Source organism: Notechis scutatus, chromosome 11, assembly GCF_049901735.1.
Source record: "Notechis scutatus isolate UNSWTSFEM ecotype Mainland chromosome 11, rNotScu1.2, whole genome shotgun sequence".
Classification (NCBI taxonomy): Eukaryota; Metazoa; Chordata; class Lepidosauria; order Squamata; family Elapidae; genus Notechis; species Notechis scutatus.
In genome coordinates, this window is record NC_142019.1 from 4,457,294 (window position 1) to 4,478,122 (window position 20,829).

The window sequence follows — 20,829 nt, forward strand, 5'->3', positions numbered from 1 at the left end:
CATAAAGTCAGGCTAAACACATGACCACGGAAAATGTCTTTGGACACTGCTGGCTCCTTTGGCCAAGAAACAAACAACTGGACAGGAAAACCTTTACTTTATCTTTATTATCAGCAGCTGCATTATGAGCCACACAAATAGCACAAAATTGCAAAGGGTTAGATTTAGCTTCATCTTTGATTGATGAGTTATTATGAAAACCAGACCCAACCCATCGTTCCATCTGTGCATCAGCAACATTTCCCCCCAGGCCTGCCAGGAATAAGCTCAATTGAATCAGTGGGATTTTTGAATAGCTGAGCAAGGACTGAGCAAGAAAAAGGAAGAGTGCAGGAGCATGGGCAGGAAATAAAATAGTAAATTTACCTTTTAGTAAACAGAACTCAAGTCAATCGTAAATAAAGGTGTAAAACTGGGCTCAGGCTGAATTCAAAGATGGCTAACGCATTTGATCTAAACACACTGGATACCGGCAGCCTGCATTATTTATGTAATACAGCACTTGGAATGTTCATGTATGCAAAATGTGTATTTTATCAAGAGGACTTTCAAGAGAGCATTGCATTTCGGGATGAAATCCACCCCACTCAGCCCAAAATGTATTCATTCTGCAACTTTTTCAGAAAAAAAAAAACCTTGCCTGCGAAAATCTGACCTATTTCAGGCATTTTTGGCTATGGGAATAAGGGTATTTTATACCAGTTGGAAAGTTGACAGGGCAGGTTCAAGACCCGAGTGATAACATGATGGGGTGAGCTCCCGTTCCTTGCTCCAGCTCCTGCCCACCTAGCAGTTTAAAAGCATGCAAATGCAAGTAGATAAATAGGGAAGGCAACAGTATTCCATGTGCCTTGGCATACGGTATTGCTGGCCACATGACCACTTTGGAGCTGAGTATCGCCCCCTAGAATCGGACATGACTGTACAGGGGAAACCTTTACCTTTATACATAGCATGGTCTCCATGTCAGCCATTTTGTGGCAATGCTCACTGGTCTTTCAAATTGCAAACCTATTTGCTACCTCTGCAAATTTGTTTTGCTCCACATAAAACAGTTAACTCTTGGCTAACCTTTTGTCTAAGACTCTAAGCTTGCCCCAAACGAGAACTATTTATGGGATCTTCACCAAGAAAAAAAAAAGAAAACCATTTAAACATTATGATCTGAATTTAGCCTACTTCCATACATAAAATACCATTGAAAGCCTTAGACCGCAACTTACCTCCTTTGTGGATTGTAGCCAGTTCTTCCATTACCTGCAGGGGAATTGTTTTTGTGATTCAAATGGCGGCGGGACGCTGTTGTAGAAACAGCCTTTGGTGGCTGCGCTGGGAGCTTCTCTGAGTGCCTTATTTCATAGACGTTAGATATCATGGAGATAGTCAAATCTAAGATCCCTGTTTACACTTCCCACTACCCGCAAAGACCTATTTTTAAGATCAAGCTTTTAAAAACTCATCTGTCAGGTTGTCTTGTGGTTGTGAAACCAGCAGTGATAGCCTTTAATATTTAATACTCCCCATCTGTCAGGATCATGGATAAATCCTTGAAGATCAAAATTAACTTCTAAGGCTAATGGCAACAATTTTCCCACCAAACATCCTGCAGGTGTGAGAGGACCACAATTCTCATCATCCCCAGCTGGTACACCTCCTTGCAGTACAGGGTAGAAAGGATGGGGAATTTGGTACCAACATAGTAGGGCGAAGGCTATTGTAGAAGAGGTTTGGTAAAGTTCCACAACCCAACACTGTAACCAACTTTTCTTAAACATTCATTTAATCTCTGTTCAAGTGAAAAGAAAATCCAAACACAAGAAGCAACATAATAAATGCCAGTCATCCCAAGAACCTTGGATGCTTCGGAAATACTTCCCAGATCTCCACTAGCAATTTGCCCCAACCACCCCACATTTGAGTAGAATGACCTGAAAAGATCTCTGTGGATATTCAGTAACTCACAAACAAAAACCATACTTCATTAGAGAATTCCAGTTCACGGTAAGGTGTCTCTGAGCATTGACCAGTATCTGAAGAATTTTAGATCTCTTCAGGTCTTCCTACCTAACAGGAACTGGGACTGTCTAGTCTAGTGAAGAGAAGGACCAGGGTAGACATGAGAGCAGTCTTCCAATATTTGAGGGGCTGCCACAGAGAGGAAGGGTCATGCTATTTTCCAAAGCACCTGAAGGCCAGACAAGGAACAATGGATGGAAACTGAACAAGGACAGAGTCAACCTGGAAATAAGGAGAAACTTTCTGACAGTGAGAACAATCAACCCATGGAACAGAAGTTGCCTTCAGAAGTTGTGGGAGTGCCATCACTTGAGACTTTCAAGAAGAGACTGGACTGCCATTTGTCAGAAATGGTGTAGGGTCTCCTGCTTGGGTGGGGGGTTGGACTAGAAAACCTACAAGGTACCTTCCAACTCTGTTAATCTGTTAATCCAGGAAGATCAGGAGTCGAAGAGTAGGACCATGAGAAAGTTGGCATCTTCTAATCAAGACAGAATTCTTTTGGAAGGAAGGCCCATTTAGTCACACATTCAACAGATTTCACAACTTCCATTCTCTAGACATGCCAAACAATTAATTGATCGCAATTTTTCATTGCCTTAGAAAGGGCCCTGTGAAATGAGATGGTTTTTTTTTTAAAAAAGAAAAAAACTACAGGGAGTCCTCAACTTATGACCACAATTGTGCCCAACATTTATGTTGCTAAGAGAGACCATTTGTAAGTGAGCTCTGCCCTGTTTTATGATGTTTCTTGCCACGTTTGTCAGGGAATCACTGCAGTTATTAAATTAGTAACACGGTGGTTTAAATGAATCTGGCTTCCCCATTGGCCTTGCTTTTCAGAAGGTCACAAAAGGGGATTGCATTGCCCTGGGACACAGCAATGTCATCATAAATAGGAACCAGCTGCCAAGCATTCGAATTTTGATCATGTGACTGTGGGGATGATCATGTAAAAAAAAACCCAGTTGCAAGTTATTTTTTCCCCAGTGCTGTTGTAACTTTGAATGGTCACTAAAGGAACTGTTGTATGTTGAGAGGACTACCTGGGTTAAGATTAAGATTTGACACAAATGAATAGTGGCACACCTAATCTTATTTTGCTGAAAGAGAAATATTATTCTGACCCAAACCCTTTTCCAATAAGACAAACAATAACCAAAAGGAACAGAAACCTTTTAATGAGTCTTACGAATCCCTGGTTAAAAGGCTGCTGCAAACTAATTAACTTTGATAAACACAAACCTTGCCAAAACTGTGCGAGGCTGCCAAGAATCACAGATAAGAAATATTTCACAACACAAGAGTCTTCAAATACCAAATTAAGATACTGGAATGTTCACGAGGCGGAGTTTCAAAATGTCTTTGCTTCCTGCAAAGAACGTTCGCTTCACAGCTGGCTTTTATCCTCTTGAAGGAGGGGCCATTACCTTGCACCTTACTCCTGAGTCATCCATGCTGTTGCAGCTGCTCTTTCCTGTGAGCAACCCGGTGTGCACGAGCACTTAGCACAGGCTCCTCGGGAACCTCCTCATCACTGCTGCCAGCCCCACAATCTCTTAAGGCAGCAGTCTACTCCCTCATGGTCCTGGCCCCTCATCTGAGTCCTTGCTCTCCTCAGCCGTCTGCACCTGCTGCTGGCTAACCACAACAAATATCTCCTTTAAGATGGCAGTTATAGGCGTCCTTAATTTTAATGCCCAGAAAGTTCTGATTTTGCTTCTATGGTACAATGTTACATGCATGCAGATTTCAGCTGCAGAAGATAAATGACAACCAACTCCCATCAATGAAAATGTCTCCTTTCTTATTGTGGCTCTGTTTCTTTTTGTACAAAGCCCTAATCTCGCATCACATGAACAAAAATAAACAGCTCAGCCTGTCATCTAACTGAATGCATCCTCTCAGCAAATTGCTGCTTGTCAGAGTTTCACTCAGCTAAAAAAATAAAAAAGCAAAAAAGCAAGGAGCCAATTCCCCTCCTGTCAAAAAGAACAAAGAATAGAAGGCAATTTTCAGAAGTCCAGAGAGGAAACACAGAATCAAAGCAACTGATTATCATGCTTACAGGACCAGCCCTTAAATGATTTGCCCCAACCAGCTCAGCTTTCACTTTCCTGGATGGGGGAGGGAGAGGTTTTTTTTTTTTAAAGGGCTCCAAAAATGTGGGCAGATTTTCAACCCTACAGCTTCAGAGTTGGAGCTACCAATGTCCCTCAGCTGGGTTTAAGCTGGTCTCTCAACCCAACCTTATTTACAAGATTGCTGTGTTGATAAAGGGAGGGAATGTCATTATTTATGCCTTTAAAATGATAAATTGTAGTTATTGTAACTGCTTTGAAAATAACAGACCCAGATTTATCTTGACTCATGATTAAACCATTTTTAACAGGCCTGGTAGATTAAAACTGCTACCGTTCCTATCAACCCAGGTTGGAAAACTAGCAAAGATAAATGCAATTTGAAGTACGTTATCTTTTAATGTGGTCACACCTGTTTCATCCTTGGTGCTCTCTGAGCTCACTTGTTTTCTTGTAGACGTTTCATTACTCTAACTAGGTAACGTCATGTTAGAAAACGAGCAAGCTCAGAGAGCACCAAAGACCATTTCAACCCTGAGCTACAAATATTCTGCTTTATTGGTGCCACATATTTCAACCTTTATGATGTATTCAGCAGCAGTTACTAAATCAATTTTTTGGCTATGAATTAAGTTCACAATGACTGAAATGGAAATATCCAGATGGCACTCCACCACCACTATCAAGAGACGGCCAATTCTAATCCTTGGCCCTATGAAAGATTAGACTGTGGTTAGATTTGTAGAATAAACTATGGTTTATAATAAGAACAGACCATCTGTGGCTGGGTTGGGCCAACAGGCTAAGCCACAAAGCACTGCTTGTAAATCTCTGTGGCAAAGTTCACACAATGCCTCAACACCAAACAAACTGTGTTTTAAGTACATGGCAGATTTTAAATTTTTAAACAAAGATCCATCTTTAGATATGTGTCATACATGTCTTCTCCTTGCACAGCTGCCTGTGAGACTTTCGACACTCACACAGTTGTAGCAAAGTTCACAAGGCCAAGCCCACTTCACTGATCCTGATCAGTGAAGGCAGGATTTAAAAGCTGCAGGCAGCCCAGAGTTTCCGTACAGGAATGCAGCCTGGGGAAAGAAGTATACAAACATTACTGATTACACCACCCACACCACATCCAATATTTACAACACAAAGGTAAAGAAATAGACTGGATACATTCAAAATGTAGGTTGCTCTTGTTCCAGCAGAAGAAAACGAAATGCTTGGAAACAAGCAGGAGGTAGTTTGAAGGAATCCTTAAAGAAAGATAGGTTGGGTCCCAATTTCTAACCCTCAACACCAATATTCCTTTGCATCTTTCCAATTACTTACTGGTACTTGCTTGGTGGTTATTTTTCAGATTAACACAATCCACTACCCACGTAAAGTGACTGCCACCCCTTTAGTTTTCATATTCCCTACAAAAAAGGGTTTGGCTGCTCCCTAAGGACTGATCAATATTCAAGAAAAGATTGGACAGTCCCAAATGGTATAGGCCAGGGTCTCCTGCTCGAGTTGTGGGGTTGGACTAGAAGACCTCCAAGGTCCCTTCCAACTCTGTTATTGCTTTTAGACTAGTCTAGGCAAAGCCAGACGTTGTGATGTTTGTGGTCTGTCTACCAAGCTATCTATCTATCTATCTATCTATCTATCTATCTATCTATCTATCTATCTCATCTATCTATCTCATCTATTATCTATTTATTTATTATCTATTTATTATCTATCTATTATCTATTTATTTAACTAGTATCTATTTATTTAACTAGTATCTATTTATCTATTATCTATTTATCTATCTATTATCTATTTATCTATCATCTATTATCTATCTATTTATTTATTATCTATTTATCTATTATCTATTTATCTATCATCTATTATCTATTTATCTATCATCTATTATCTATTTATCTATCATCTATTATCTATTTATCTATCTATCTATATCATCTATTATCTATTTATTTATTATCTATTTATATTTATTTATCTATCTATTATCTATTATTTATTTATTATCTATTTATTTATCTATTGTCTATTTATCTATTATCTATTTATCTATCATCTGTTATCTATTTATCTATCTATTTATCTATCTAATATCTATCTATCTAATATCTATCTAATATCTATTATCTACCTATCTACCTATCCATACACCACAAACGTGACAAGTCTGGCTTTGCCTTCAGTCTAAAAGCAATTACAGAGTTGCAAGCAGAGGTGGATATTCAGCAGGTTCCAACCAGTTCTGGAGAACAGGTAGCAGAAATTTTGAGTAGTTCAGAGAACCGGCAAATACCACCTCTGACTGGAGATTTTTGCAGTATCCTTCCCCTGCCACACCCACCAAGCCACGCCCACAGAACCGGTAGTAAAAAAATTTGAATCCCACCACTGGTTGCAAGGGACCTTGGAGGTCTTCTAGTCCAGCCCCCACCCCCCATATATATGCTGTGTAACAGGCCATTTTACACAATCAGAAGGTACTATTAACTTACAAATCTGCAGCACAAAAAAAGGATACAATTTTGCAAGGCAATTTCTTTGAAAAGCATGGAACTCAATTATTACAATTGAAGTTTCTTTTTTTACTATTTACTAAGTATCCAATCCATCCACAACACCTCTTTTCAAATAATAACATGCTATTAAAGAAACATTGTATTTTCCCCATTCCTTCTGTGGAAATCCAAAACTCAGTAAAAGAACACACCAAAATCTACTCAAAACACAAGTAATATTTTCAGTAATATTTTATTTATATAGAAATACTTAAAAAAACATGAAGTAGCACCATTACTTAAGTTTTGCCTTTATTATGTAGAACTTTAAATGTCAGAAAAATAAAACTCTTGATACAATTTCAAATCTTGTCTCAGCAAATATAATATTAGTATTTGACCATGAGGTTAAAGGCCCTTTATAAAATAAAATATACTTTGTTTTTAAACTTTGCTCAGTAAAGTACATTTAACATCACCTACATATACAGAAACAAGTGGTAAACAAATGTATTAAAATAGAAATACTAAACTATAGTGGTGCAACAGAATTTTTGTAATTTCCATTGAATTCTATTTATACAAATGTTAGAAAGCATCAACAGTTTCTGTTGACATTTGCTTAAACGCTTTGATTTTTTTTTTGTAATAATATAGAATAAAATATGCTCCATATCACTGAATAGAAAATATGCTGGGTGAAGCAGATTTAAAAGATTTTTTTTCTGAACCTATAAAAAATCTCCATCCCAACAGAATACTGTTCAAAGTATTACACATTTATGATTTTGTAATTCCATTCACAATTGTGTGATAGCAAAATAATACAGTGTTTTTTTGCCATAAGGCCATACTAAAAATAAAAAAGATTTAACCCAGCTACAAAAAAGTTCACTGAACTTAAATTAAAATACTTGTAAACATCTTTGCAATATGAAATATAATTTTTCAAGTCAAAAAGAATAAAATACTTCAATCTGTATTAATGCAATTTATCTTTTAAAACCTTTAAACATTTTATATATATATATATATTTAATTATTTGTATTTATATATATATATATATATATATGTATAAGAGAGATATGTTACATTTTCCTTTTTTCTTCTTTTTTCTTTGATAAAGCTGCAGTTATCAGAAGTATTATTATTATTATTATTATTACTTTCACAGGAAAAAAAATTGCCCTTTCAAGGAACATTCAAAGGAAATAATCCATCCATAGATTTATATATCTCAATAGCAATCTAGCAACTACCAACACATTATGCTAACTGTTTCAAACACCATCATAATCCATATGCATTTCCTACTTTTAAGAGAGAAAGAGAGAATATGTTTGGAAGCTTGGCCATAAGTGTTAAAACTATTCTATTACTAGAATGTCATTCTTCAATATAAATAGCATGCACCAGATGTTACAAATACCTCCCTCCAACCCATTCTAGGCTACTTGTACCCTCAATGGCAAGAGACTGAATATACATATACATATATACATATCTACATATTTATATATATATATATATATCTTCCTCAACTTACAACAGTTCATTTTGAGACTTATGATCATTTTTCACAGTTGCAGCAGCATCCCGATGGTCCAAAATCCAGGTGCTTGGCAACTGGTCCGTACTTATGACCATCGCTGCGTCCCAGGGGTCACGTGATCCCCTTTTGCGACCTTCTGACAAGCAAAGTCAGTGGGGGAAAGCCAGATTCACTTAACAATGGTGGCAAGGAAGGTCGCAAAAGTGGATGAGCTTTGGAAATCTTTCTGTTTAGCCACAGGAAAGGTTGCAGTCGTAAGTCAAGGACTACCCCACCCCTGTATATGTACATCCAGGTATACATACATACATACATAGAGATAGATGAGATGAGATATAATCATCGCCACCTTAAAAATGCCAGGTTCTCCTTTCTGCCACTCCGAGATCCTGCTCCAATACCGACCGGTCCTCAGGGCAAATCGTCCGGACGTCCGTCCGGGTGTGGGGTTTTTGGTTTTTTGTTTTTTTAGGAAAAGATGCGGATGGCTTGAGTGACGGCGCTGTGGCAGACCGGGCACTGGGGCTCGTTCCTCTCGCAGATGCGGTTGGCACACTCCATGCAGAAGAGGTTGTGGCCGCAGGGCACGAGCGCCGCGATGACCTCGCTCTCGAAGCAAACCGAGCAGTCGCGGCTGCCTTTCCGACGCAGCCCGGACGAGGAGCAGGACGAGCTGGAGGACGAGCTGGAGGAGGAAGGCGGCGGCGGCGAGCAGTCGGAGGGCAAGCCGGGCAAGTGGCAGCCCAGCCCGTTGGCGTAGAGCGGGTAGGAGCAAGAGGACGACGAAGAGGAGGACGAGGAGGAGGACGAGGAGCAGCAGGAAGCGGCGGCGGCGGCGGCAGCGGCGACGGCTAAGAAGCGGCCGCCCGGATCGCTGCGCACCCGCCGCGCCAACGGGTGCTGCTCGGGGCCTGCCAGCGCCCCGCCCCCAGCAGCGGAGTGGAGGGGCGGGGACAGGCGCGTCGGGGGCGGGGCCTGCGGGACGCCCCGCCTCTGCTGCCCGCCGCTCACCAACAAGGCCAGGTTGGCGGGGGGAGCCGCCGGCGAGCCGGGAAAGGCGGCGGGCGAGGAAGCCAGGTGGGCGCGCTCGTACTGCGACCACAGCAGCTGCGGAGGGGAGCCGGCGCCAGGTCGAAGCCCGGCGGGGAATCGAAAGGCGGCGGCGGCGGCAGCTCGGCGGGGCAGCCGTCGCCGCCTTCCGCGGGGCTCCCGTAGACGCCGTAGCCGTTGGTGGTGCTGCTGCTGCTGCTGGGGGCGGCGGTGGCGGCGTTGCCGTTGGGCGGGAAGCCCAAGGCGGCCGGGCTGGGCGGGCTGTAATCGGCCAAGCGGGCGCTGCCGCCGAAGTAGGAGTCGGTGGAAGCGCTGCCCAGCGAGCTGGAGCTGTCGTTGCGGTAGCTGCAGAAAGGCTTGCGGGCGGGCGTCGGGGTGATGCTGCTGGAGGAGGAGGAGGAGGAGGAGGAAGAGGAAGAGGAGGAGGAGGGGGAGGCGGAGGGGGCGGCGTGGGCTTGCTCCAGAGGCTGCCCGCGCCCCCTCCGCCCAGCTCGAAGCCCACGTCGGTGCCGTTGGCGTGGAAATCGTTGTCGTCGATCAGTTCGATCAAGCCGCCGGTCCGCATGGCGATGTGCGCCTCGATCTCTTCCCGGGCGCGGTCCACGTTCTCCGGCATGCCCGTCACTTCGAAGACCGGCTCCTTGTCCCGGCTGGGCGTGACGATGTAGGTGTGCGTTTGCTGCTGGATGCGCTTGATGGTGGCTCCTTTGGGGCCCACCACCAAGCCCACCACGCGGTAAGGCACCCGCACCTGGATGGTGGTTTGGCCCGGCAGGTTGGGCGGGCTGGGCACCGAGCCGTTCAAGACGGTGCTTTTGTTGCGGGAGGCGCGGATCATGGAGAAGTGCTCCGCCGCCGAGATGATCTCCCGCCGGGCCATGGCGACGTCTTCCTTCCTGCCCGTCACCACGAAGAGCGGCTCCTCGCCCCGCACCGGCGTCTTGATGTAGGTGTTGGTTTTGGCCCGCAGCGCTTTGATTTTGCAACCTGGAGAGGAGAAGAGGGTGGCGGCGGAGGAGGAGTGGGGGAGGACGGAGTTGGGGGGGGGGGGAAGAGCCGGTTACACCTCCATTTCTCGGGGGCAACGCGCGGAGAGGGAGGACGAGGCAACCTGTCACCCGGCCAAGCTATTGTCCCTCTGATGCCCCCTCCCGTAGTGACACCAGAGTGCCAATAACGAGGAAAATCAGCCCCAGGGACACCCGCCCCTCTCTCCGCCTGGCCGCTGCCGCTGATTCCCATTGGCCACCAGCGGGCGCTTCGGCGGAAGAAAAAAAAAAGGAAGAGATCACCAACAAGGCAACCCTCTCCCCCCGCTTCCAGCTCCATCTCTTCCCCAGCAACGCCGAGCGAGCCGAGTCCGCAAAGCCGGTCCGCGGACAGCCCCGAAGGGAGCCAGCTGAGCGCACGTAGCCCGCTCACCCCCAAAAAAATACCGAACAAGCAAACAAATGCCGAGAGACGCAAGTAGAAGTCGCCCCAACTCCTTCGCAGGCAACCCGTGGGTATAATGCGGATGTGCGCTCCGAGCTCCCGCGGTTGCATCCCCGTTGCTCGCGGAAGGAACACCCCTGCGTGTCCGAGAGCCGAATAACAACAATAGCAGCCCACGAGCTGGGTGGAGCGTCCCGTTTCTCTCCCCCTCCCCGCCCCGTGCAATTGATTTTAAGAGCCGAAGAGGCACATCTGGCTGCCAATTGCCTCCGCCACATTTCTGCACTTTCTTTGTCTAAGCCGCGGGAAAGGGGGCGTTGCGACTCGGCGCCCAGGTGGGTGCCCACCAAACCGAGCCTTCCTTCCTTCCTTTCCTTTCCTCCTTCCCTCCCTCCTTTGTTTCCTTCCTTCCTTTCTTTTCCTCCTTCCTTCCTTCCCTCCTTTCTTTCCTTCCTTCCCCTCCTTCCCTTCTTGCCACGGGGGACAGCTCCCCACTCAAACCCACTCTCGGCCAAGCCCAGCCACCTGGGCGGGTGACGGTGGGAAGACTTTGCAGCTAAACTCTCCCCACTTCCTTCCCTCCCCGGCCCCACGGATGCTCGGACCGACAACCCCCCTTTCCCACCCATCCCCAAATAAAGAAAGCAAGCCGCACAGCCCACCTTGCCTGCCCACGATCTCGGCGACGTGTTCCGAGCTGGGCACCGGGACGCATTCGGTCATGTTCACGCTCTTTTTGCGCGGCTCGTTCTCGTAAAAGGAGCCCGTCTCGTCGCTGTCCAAGCCGAGGAGGGAGAGTTGGTCCAGGGCGATCTGAAGAGCTCTTTGGTCATCCAGGGTCTCTCCTCCTCCGCCGCCCCCATGCCGCTCCATGTCCGCAAACAACGAACTGGGCATGGTCCCGGTTGAGAATGTATGGGGATCAAGCCCTACTCTTCCTTTCCCTTCTGCTCTCGAACCGGGGGCGCGGGGGGGAGGGGGGAGGGAGGAAGGGAGGAAAAGAAGCAACCCCCCAAAAAAATCAGACACAAAGGAAGAAGAGAAGAAGGCAGATGGCCAGTTCAGCAGCGGCGGAAAGAAACCGGCGGCGCGCGAGCGCTTGCTTTGGATAGCAAATCCTGGACGCTGGTTTAAGATTGCAAAGCAGCCTCCCCCGAAATCTCCGAGTTTTTTTCCTCTTTTCTTTTCTTTTCTTTTCTTCCCCCTCCCCGACTGTAGTTTCCTTGTGCCTTAAAAATATCGCCTCCTTTTTCTTTTCTTTTTTTCCAAATGCAATCCGGTTTATAAGACGCTTTCCAAGAAAAAACACCCCCCCGTGCGATTTCCCCCAAGCTTTTCCCCCTCTCTCCTGGCCAGCCGGTGGGGGAGTGGGGGTGGCGTGCAGAGAATGGAGGGAAGCGCAGCGATGCTTTCTTCCTCCCCCTTGAGTTCTTTCGCTGGCCACAATGCCAGGCGATGGCACCGTTTCTTTAAGGGGCCCCTCCCAGCCTCCACTCAGCGATTTTCTTTCTCCCCCTCTTCCTTCTCCTCCCCCTCCTCTTCCTCCTCCTTTCTTCTGTCTGAGCCTCTGCTGCAGCCAGACAACGCGGGGAGGGGAAAAACGGGGAGGCGGAGGGGGGAGGAAAAAATCAGAGCCGCCGCAGAGTAAGCGTCCCAGAGCCGATAGGGGGGACGACGACAGGGGGAGGCGGGGAGGGACGGAATGCGCCCGCGCAAGCTATGACCGCTCCGCCGAGCCATTGGCGGAATCCAGAACTGAAGGGGCGGCGCCAGGCTGCCCGCCCCGCCCCTGGGAGAAAAAGCTACTCTCCTTTGTTGTCTAAATTCGGACGAAAACGGGGCGTTGGAGCGCGGCTCCTGCTGCTTTTATGACACTTCGGCATCAGCCGTACCCGGTTTGCGCGGCGCAGGGAGGGGCAGGGCCTTTCCCGCTTCCCCAAACTGGTTGGACGCGGAGGGGTGAGCACCGTTGCCTACCCTAAACCTCCCTTCTGAAAGCGCCCACGCGCCTCTCCCCAAATGGTGGGAACGGCGTTGGCAACACGCAGCAGCAAAGGAAGGCAAGCCTCTCCCAGCATCGGACCGGCGGCTGGGACAAGCCGGGGTTGCGCTTTGAAAGTCGGAGTGGGGGGGACAATTCGAGGGAGAGGAGGGGTGGGTGGGACGCGAGCCAGGTGTCAAAGTTGCCGCGTGCGGGGGGAAAGGTGACATGCGCTGCCCAGCCCGACCCACCGGATCCTTTGCAGGCTTTGAAAGGGGGAGGAGAGCTCTCGGCGCTGGGGACTTTTCAAACCTCTTGATTACGCGCTTTAGGATCGCTTCCCTAACCCCGTGCACGCGGGGGATGGAGGTGGAGGAGAGAATGGGTAGGATCGTGTACTCCCTGCGCGTCTTTTTCGGCTCCGGGCAGAATTGGCCCAAGGATTGCAGGTCAGAGAGGCGTGGTGCCCTTCTGAGGCAGACACGCCTTCTTCCTTTCCATTCTTTTCATCCTCTTTTGTTCAAAAGCAACCACCACCACAACAACACTACTTCGGCTGCAGTACCATAAATAAAACACCAGGCTGGGCACGCAAGCATGCGCGTCTGTTGTGTCCGTCCGTGTCATTTCTCACCTCCGTTGCACGCGTAACGCACGGATCGCCAAAAAGGCGGCTTGGCAGAGAAGCCGAGAGGCGCTTGGCCAACGCGCGAACAGCTTCTCCGTTTGGCGAGGCGCACACACGCCATTCCTCCCCGAGAAGCAGTCGAAGATGCCAACAAGGATTTTATAATCTTATAAATTTATAAAGATCTTATAATCGCTTGACTAAATAAATAAATAAATAAAATAAAATAAAATAAATAACAAAAGGGAGGACTCAGTGCCGTTCGAAGAAGCCACGAATTAACCATAACTGGGAGAAAGGTTTCCCTTATTGGCATCTTCACTGCCATCCCCGGGTCTGGGTCCGAATAAGGCGCTTGCCCCCTCCCCTCTTCCCACTGCCACTGACTTTGGACATGCGTGCTTTGCGCCTGGCAGCTCCTGCAGTTTGAATTACGCACGGGTCTGGAAGGATTGCGCGCTCCTTCCCATTCAAGTCGAAGTCTCCCCCCACCCCCAGGGAGGCGTGGCGTCTTCCTCCGGTCTAGGTGGGGGGTCACTCCGCCTCGAGGAGCCACGTGCACTTTGGGCTGGGGGGCGAGAGAGAGAGAGAGAGAGAGAGAGAGAGGCGGTGGTGGAGGAGTCGTCTTCGGACAGAGGAAAAAGGGGCGGCCCTTTGGAGAGGCTTTCTACTTCGGCGGAGACAAAGAAGTCGATGGGCGGGGAGCGGTTGCCCAGTATTATTATTATTATTATTATTATTATTATTATTATTATTATTATTATTATTATTATTATTATTATTATTATTATTATTATTATTATTATTATTATTATTATTATTATTATTATTATTTTGGAATAAATAACGAGGCTCTGTTTGCGGTACTTTGGCAATTGCGCACCTTTCTTTCTCCGCTTTTCTTGGGCGCGGATTCCCGGCCCGGTCTGTAAAACAAAGCCACGGGCGACTCGCCCGAGGGGGAACAACAATGCCAAGCAAACTTAGGATCGTTGCGAGAAAAAAAAAAAAAAAAGCAGCAGCCGAGAAAGAATGGAAGTCCTTCCCTGCAGAAAAGGAAGGAGGCGCCAGCCTACCCAAAGTAACAACTCAACAACTCCCCGATTTGGCCGGGGAGCCAAAGCGTCAGTCAGTGGGATAAAAAAAAAAAAATCGTAGCTCGGGGTGGAGCCGTGGGGTCCTTGGTGCTCTCTGAGCTTGGTGCTTTTTGTTGCAGATCTCTCATGACCCGACTAGGTAACATCATCAGGGCCAATGGGCGACTTGCTAAGAAAGGTGCTTCCTTCTCTGTTTCCTTTGAGGAGAATGACTGCGATCAGGTTGTGTCACTGAGTTGATTGTCTTGATCAGAGGGGGGTCTTCAAACTCGAGGGCTTTAAGACTGTGGACTTCAACTCCCAGAATTCCTTCTCCAGTCATGTTAGCTCAGGAATTCTGGGAGTTGAAGTCCACAAGTCTTAAAACTTGCCAAGTTTGAAGTCCCTTGTTTTTGATCATCTCACGCTGACTTTGGGTCCCATCCCTCAGCCCAACACAACTCACAGGTTTGTTGTGTGGAAAATAGGAGGAGGAAGGTGTGTGCTGCATACATTCTGCTGCCTTGTTTGTAAAAGTAACAAAGGCAGGGAAATAGATAAAAATACACGTGGTGAAACAAGGTGAACAAATCTGTGCTTCTCAGAACTGCAGTTTTTTCAGTCAAACCTTAAAAATGGAATGGATTTGCTATAGAATGAAAAAGAAGCATCAATCATCCACCTAATAATCATACAAGTTTCCCCTGTCCAGTCGTGTCCAACTCCAGGGCTGGTGCTCATCTCTGTTTCGTAGCCCAAGGGAGCCAGAATTGTCCAAAGAATTTCCATGGTCATGTGGCCAGCATGACTATATGCCAAGGTGCATGCAATGCTGTTACTTTCCCACCAAAGTGGTACCCATTATCTACTCTCATTTGCATTCTTTCAAACTGCTATAGATGGGCAGGAGCCGGAGCAAGGAACAGGCGCTCACCCCCGCACAATGCTCAGGTCTCAAACCTGGGCTGTCAGTTTTCAATCTGACAAGCTCAGTATCCTTGACCACTGAGCCATCGCACCCCCCACCAATGATAACAATAACAATCACCATCACATCATCATCATCATGATGTCACCTCCTGTTCAGACATGCTATCAACTCATAAAACATTCCTATGCCTGGTTTCAAGTTGCCATAAACAAGGGGGTGGGTGGGTGGAAATCTGAAGGAGCAGAACGGCAGTTTAAAACCAAAAGTACATTCCATGCTTATCTCATAAAGATTGTAGCTAAGCTACTGGATCTTCTGCCCCTGAAAATCCTTCATTGGTCTGTAGGAAGTTAGCACCCACCCCTCCTCTAGAAAACTGAAATATCCTGGGAAATATTAAAAAGGCAGAATATTTCCTCTAAAAAAGAGTAGAAACTCACCTCAGAAGTAGAAGCTCACCCCACCTTTGTTAATGGGTGGGCCATTAAGGCCTGGGCCAGAATACTACATAACAAAGATCTTCCGGTAAAGCTATAGCAATTGCTCAAAAGCCCTTTCAGTGCATCATCATCCAGCAAGGCTCAACCAAGCCTGCAACTCAGGACAGCCTACAGAGTTGCTCCTGCGTGGCCTCATGGGAGTCTGACAACCAATTAAAAACAAGCTTCAATTCAAATCCCAACAAAGGTTATAAAGGTTAAACCAAGGCACTCTCAGCATCTCATCCCTTTTCTTGATCTCTTCCTTCACCTTGAAGCATGTGAAGCATCCTTCCTTTTCACTCCGGGGCTCCAGGCCATGTGGTCCTGTCCACCATTAAACCTTCCAAACAGCCTCCATGTTTCCAGTGTCTTTTTCCCCACTTGGAACTGAACCCAGAAGGATATTTCTTCCAACAGGTCCTTCATTGGAGAACGTGATTGATGATGCCCATCCTCTGAACTTGCTTCATTGGAGAATCTGATTTATGACACACCCAGGGGGGGGAGGGGGAAACAGCTGAGGCTCACGATTTAATTAGGGCAATCCCTGGAACCCTGACACATACATTTCAAGTCCTAAAAGGAAATGTTTGTCTCTCAGATGCTTCCTACCACAGATAAATTGGAGTCCACATAAAAGGGATGATAAAAGCCCTTAGCAGCCCTGAAATCCTAGCTAATGTTTAAAAATACAATCATCTTTATCATGTAGATGCCTTTTTAAATGGATGTTCAATACTATCCTTCTTTGGGGACAGTTGCTTCCCCTCTCTCCCATGTTAGGTGGATTGGGGGAGGGGGACAATGCAATGTGTTTTTCTTGTATTACCCAGTCAATTTTCCAGCTTGTTTCACACAATTTCCTGAAATTGACTTTTGAAAAGCCAATTGTGTAACTTGCTATGCATTCATAATCAAGCACATAACTTAAAAGACTTTGACTGGTTGCTTTTCCTTTTGGGAACCCACTCTTTCTCTCTCTGCTATAAAGTGGATGTAATCTAACCAAAGTTAAGCACTCTTAATCCCATTGTTTTCCAAGGCAAGGATTTGAGATATGTTTATTTTAACTCTTCCATTTAAGCTAGTGAACCACGATGTATACCCAATTAAACCAATTTTCTGGGAGTTTATGACATACTGAACTGTAAAATGGACCACACAGGCTGAGTTTGCACAGGACACTAGGCTAAAGTGTGCATGGCTAATCTGTAGATTAGAGCTGTGCAAATAAAAGTATTGCCCTTTGTTCTATGTATAATACAAATTTTGGGCTACGGAATTCCAGGTGACAAGATCTCAAGAAATAGCTGGAGAATATTATGGGCTGTTATTTGGATTTCTGAATCCCAAATCTGGCTGCTATTCTAAAGTCAAGCCAAACTCCTGGACGTGTTGGGGACAAATACATGCAGTTTTCTTTTCCATTATAGCAGTGCCCCCCGCGCAAAAAACCTTCTGGGCACCAGGGACTGTTTCCGTGGAGACCGGTTTTTCCATGGATTGAGGGGGGCTGGTTTCACACAATGCCTGCACGGATTGGTTTTTGCTTGCTTGTACAGCCCAGATTCTGTGTTGATCTGCTGATCAAGGTTTCGGGACTCCTGCATTATAGCCTAATCCAGGTCATGGTTGTCTCAAAGGTGTTTTTTCAGGAGACAATTGGACTTTCTGGTTTTTCTTTGAAGACGTTTCGCTTCTCATCCAAGAAGCTTCTGGATGGTGGGGAATGGAAGGATTTATATTCCTTGCAAGCAGCTGGTTATTTGCATTCTCTTAGAAGGTTGTTGAGGCCACTTGGAGGTTTATCTGTGTCCTCAGGGTCACCCGAGTAGTGCAAATGGGTGCGGAGCCTTCTTGGAACAGCTGAAAGGACTGCGTTGTAGTCCAAATTCTTCTTGGATTATTTTTCTTTTCTAATGTTGCAGTCTAGTTTGCAGACTGGGACATTAGAAAAGAAAGTGGGGATGCGGTGGCTCAGTGGCTAAGATGCTGAGCTTGTCGATCAGAAAGATCAGCAGTTCGAATCCCTAGCACTGTGTAATGGAGTGAGCTCCCGTTACTTGTCCCAGCTTCTGCCAACCTAGCAGTTCGAAAGCATGTAAAAAATGCAAGTAGAAAAATAGGGACCACTTTGGTCTTTGGCATTTAGTCATGCTGCCCACATGACCATGGAGATGTCTTGGGACAGCGCTGCCTCTTCAGCTTTGTAAGGGAGATGAGCACCACCCCTTAGAGCTGGAAACTACTAGCACATATGTACATATTTACCTTAGCTGCCTTGCAGATCTAATATTTCCTTGAAGTCTCCCACCCAAAGTACTAACCAAGACCAAACCTGCTTAGCTTCCAACTCTGGACAAGGATAGCCAGATGTTGATACTTCTTGAGACAAATTGAGCCCTGATTAAGTTAAAGACGGAAGAAGTAATGGATGGAAACATATCAAAGATAAATCCAACCTAGAATTAAAGAGAAATTTTCTGATAGTGGGACTAATTAAACAGTGGAACAGCTTGCCTCTGAAAGTTGTGGGTGCTCCATCACTGGAGATTTTTTAAAGAAGGGAACCGGATAGCCATTTGTCTTGAATAGTATTGGATATCCTGCTCGAGTAGGGGTTGGACTAGAAGATCTCCCAGGTCCCTTCCAACTCTATTATTCTGTATTCCATTGTGAAAAGAAAGTAGATTAATCCTGAAACTGCCACTCAAGAATTAGACATTCTTTTCAGCAGAACGTAGGTTGGTATATCATCGTCTTCTCCACAATCAGATCGATACTGTTTACCATATTTGTTTTTATCCATATTTGTTGTTATCCATATTTGTTTTTATAGTTGTGCATTTGCATGATGCAATTTTTTTATGGTAGCCTGTGATGATTGGCTATCAAAACCAGTATGGATGGTGCCCAACAAAGTCACCCAGATTGGCTCGCTAGCATGATCACAGCTCTGTTTTTAATGAGGAAATGCACTATTGAAGAAAACTCTGTGTATGTCCAGAATGTATTTTGTATGTGTGTGTGCATCCACCATGACAACATGAGGACAACCCACGTACTGCCCTGAAACTAGGACAAGATGGCAACGAACAACAGTGTACCAACAAGCTTTTACATGTGCTGATCTTTCTTTCCTGTTTATTGTCTGGCAGAGAGTAGGACAGGCTGCTCGGCGTGCAATACAAACACGAACAGATTTCGCATGATCTGGGCTTCAGACGAAAAGCCAGAAATAAATTATAATGCTGAGTGTGTTACTGGAAACGTAGGCCCCAATTATGGTTAGGTCACATGAAGAAATGTTGGTTTTCCCTCCCGCCCCTCACCTTGTAGCACAGGGGTCAAGGAAAATTTTTTGAGTAAGGCAGAATTAAATCTGCTTTACACAATGGCATCCTGCTTAGCGCAGGCTTTGCCCATATAAAATGTATAAATAGGCTTGGGGTTGTGTCACAGGTTTGTTTCCTTTCTAGTTCCTGCCTTTTGAGGCATTGACTTCCTTCGGTTTCCATCACAGGATGGCAAGATAGAACCGGTTGGCACCGGTGTGCCCACAAGCACAAGATAGAACCAGTTGGCACTGGTGTTGCCCACCAAACCTCCAGGCCCAATCCAGCTTTCTTTTCTGTAAAATAGTAAGTAAATGAGGAGTTGGCCAGAGGCAAAGTAAGGCTGCAACTTGTACCTAGGCACACTGCATTTAGACTGCCAAAATAAGCAAACCAGCGGTAGGATTCAAATTTTTTTTACTACCAGTTCTGTGGGCGTGGCTTGGTGGGCGTGGCATGGCTTGGTAGGCGTTGTATGGCTTGGTAGGTGTGGTTTAGTGGGCATGGCAGGGGATACTGCAAAATCCCCATTCCCTCCCCACCCCACTAACCTGCTTTCCAGCTCCATTCTCCTATGCAGGGCAACAAAAGGAGACCCAACCAATCAACTCGGACTTGGGAGGTAGAGAATAGATGGGGGTGGGGCCAATCAGAGGTGGTATTTGCTGGTTCTCCGAACTACTCAAAATTTCCGCTATCGGTTCTCCAGAACCGGTCAGAACCTGCTGAATACCACCTCTGAAGCAAACCAACCAACCAAACCGAAAGACCCCTGGATCACAGCAAAAACAAGCCTGTTTTGCTGCCATTTAGTGGCTGCCCATAGTTTTGCATTCCAAATCTAACGTGCATAGCATCTCCAAATAACAGCTCTGGGAACCAGTATTCTTAGAAGACCAAAAAAAAAGAAAGAGAGCAGACTTTTGCAGTTCAATGCATCATTTTGTAAGAGCCTACCGTAGGGCACCCTAGGGTCTAAAAGAGATGGGAAGACATCTCCACAACCAGAACTATTTCTACACCCCGCTTTCTGCTCTGAGCAGCTTTCAAGGGCAGCTAGCAAAATTTAAAACTGTTTTAACACAAACAATAAAAATAATTTGGCTTGGTTGGTCCAATGTGTTTCTGAGCAAGTCGGTCCTCGTTGACAAGCCTTTTATGGGATTAGCCATTAGTGTGGTTTACAGATTACAGATTAACATAGTTGCAAGGGACCTTGTGGGTCATCTAGTCCAACTCCCCCCCCCAAGCAGGAGACCCTACACCATTTCTGACAAATGGCAGTCCAGTCTTTTGAAAGTCTCAAGTGATGGCACTCCCACAACTTCTGAAGGCAACTTCTGTTCCATTGGTTGATTGTTCTCACTGTCAGAAAGTTTCTCCTTATTTCCAGATTGAATCTCTCCTTGTTCAGTTTCCATCCATTATTCCTTGTCTGGCCTTTGGGTGCCTTGGAAAATAGCTTAACCCCCTTCTCCTCTCTGTGGCAGCCCCTCAAATATTGGAAGTCTGCTATCATATCTCCCCTGATCCTTCTCTTTCCTAGACTAGCCATGCCCAATTCCTGAAACCATTCTTCATATGTCCTAGCTTCCAGTACCCTCATCATCCTGGTTGCTCTTCTCTGTACTTTTGTGGCCATTTAAGAGTTGACAGCATGCTCATGGTACAGGATCAACTGATCAGTTTCAATTGGAGCAAGACATACAATTCCTAGAAAAGTCCAGAATGCTGGAAAAATGGAAG

General features: G+C 46.0%; 1 protein-coding gene and 1 long non-coding RNA gene across 2 annotated transcripts in view; both read right to left on the reverse strand.

The window, feature by feature from the left end:
- LOC148129685 (uncharacterized) overlaps window positions 1-20,829 on the reverse strand; it is a 68,676-nt gene that overhangs the window by 18,523 nt on the left and 29,324 nt on the right. The gene's annotated exons all lie outside the window — the stretch shown is intronic.
- Window positions 8,616-11,658, reverse strand: MEX3B (mex-3 RNA binding family member B). Its single transcript, XM_026677130.2, is given in 4 exon segments — window positions 8,616-9,281; window positions 9,284-9,634; window positions 9,637-10,203; window positions 11,313-11,658. Coding segments are annotated over 4 exon segments (1,800 nt in total). The 5' UTR covers window positions 11,548-11,658; the 3' UTR covers window positions 8,616-8,634.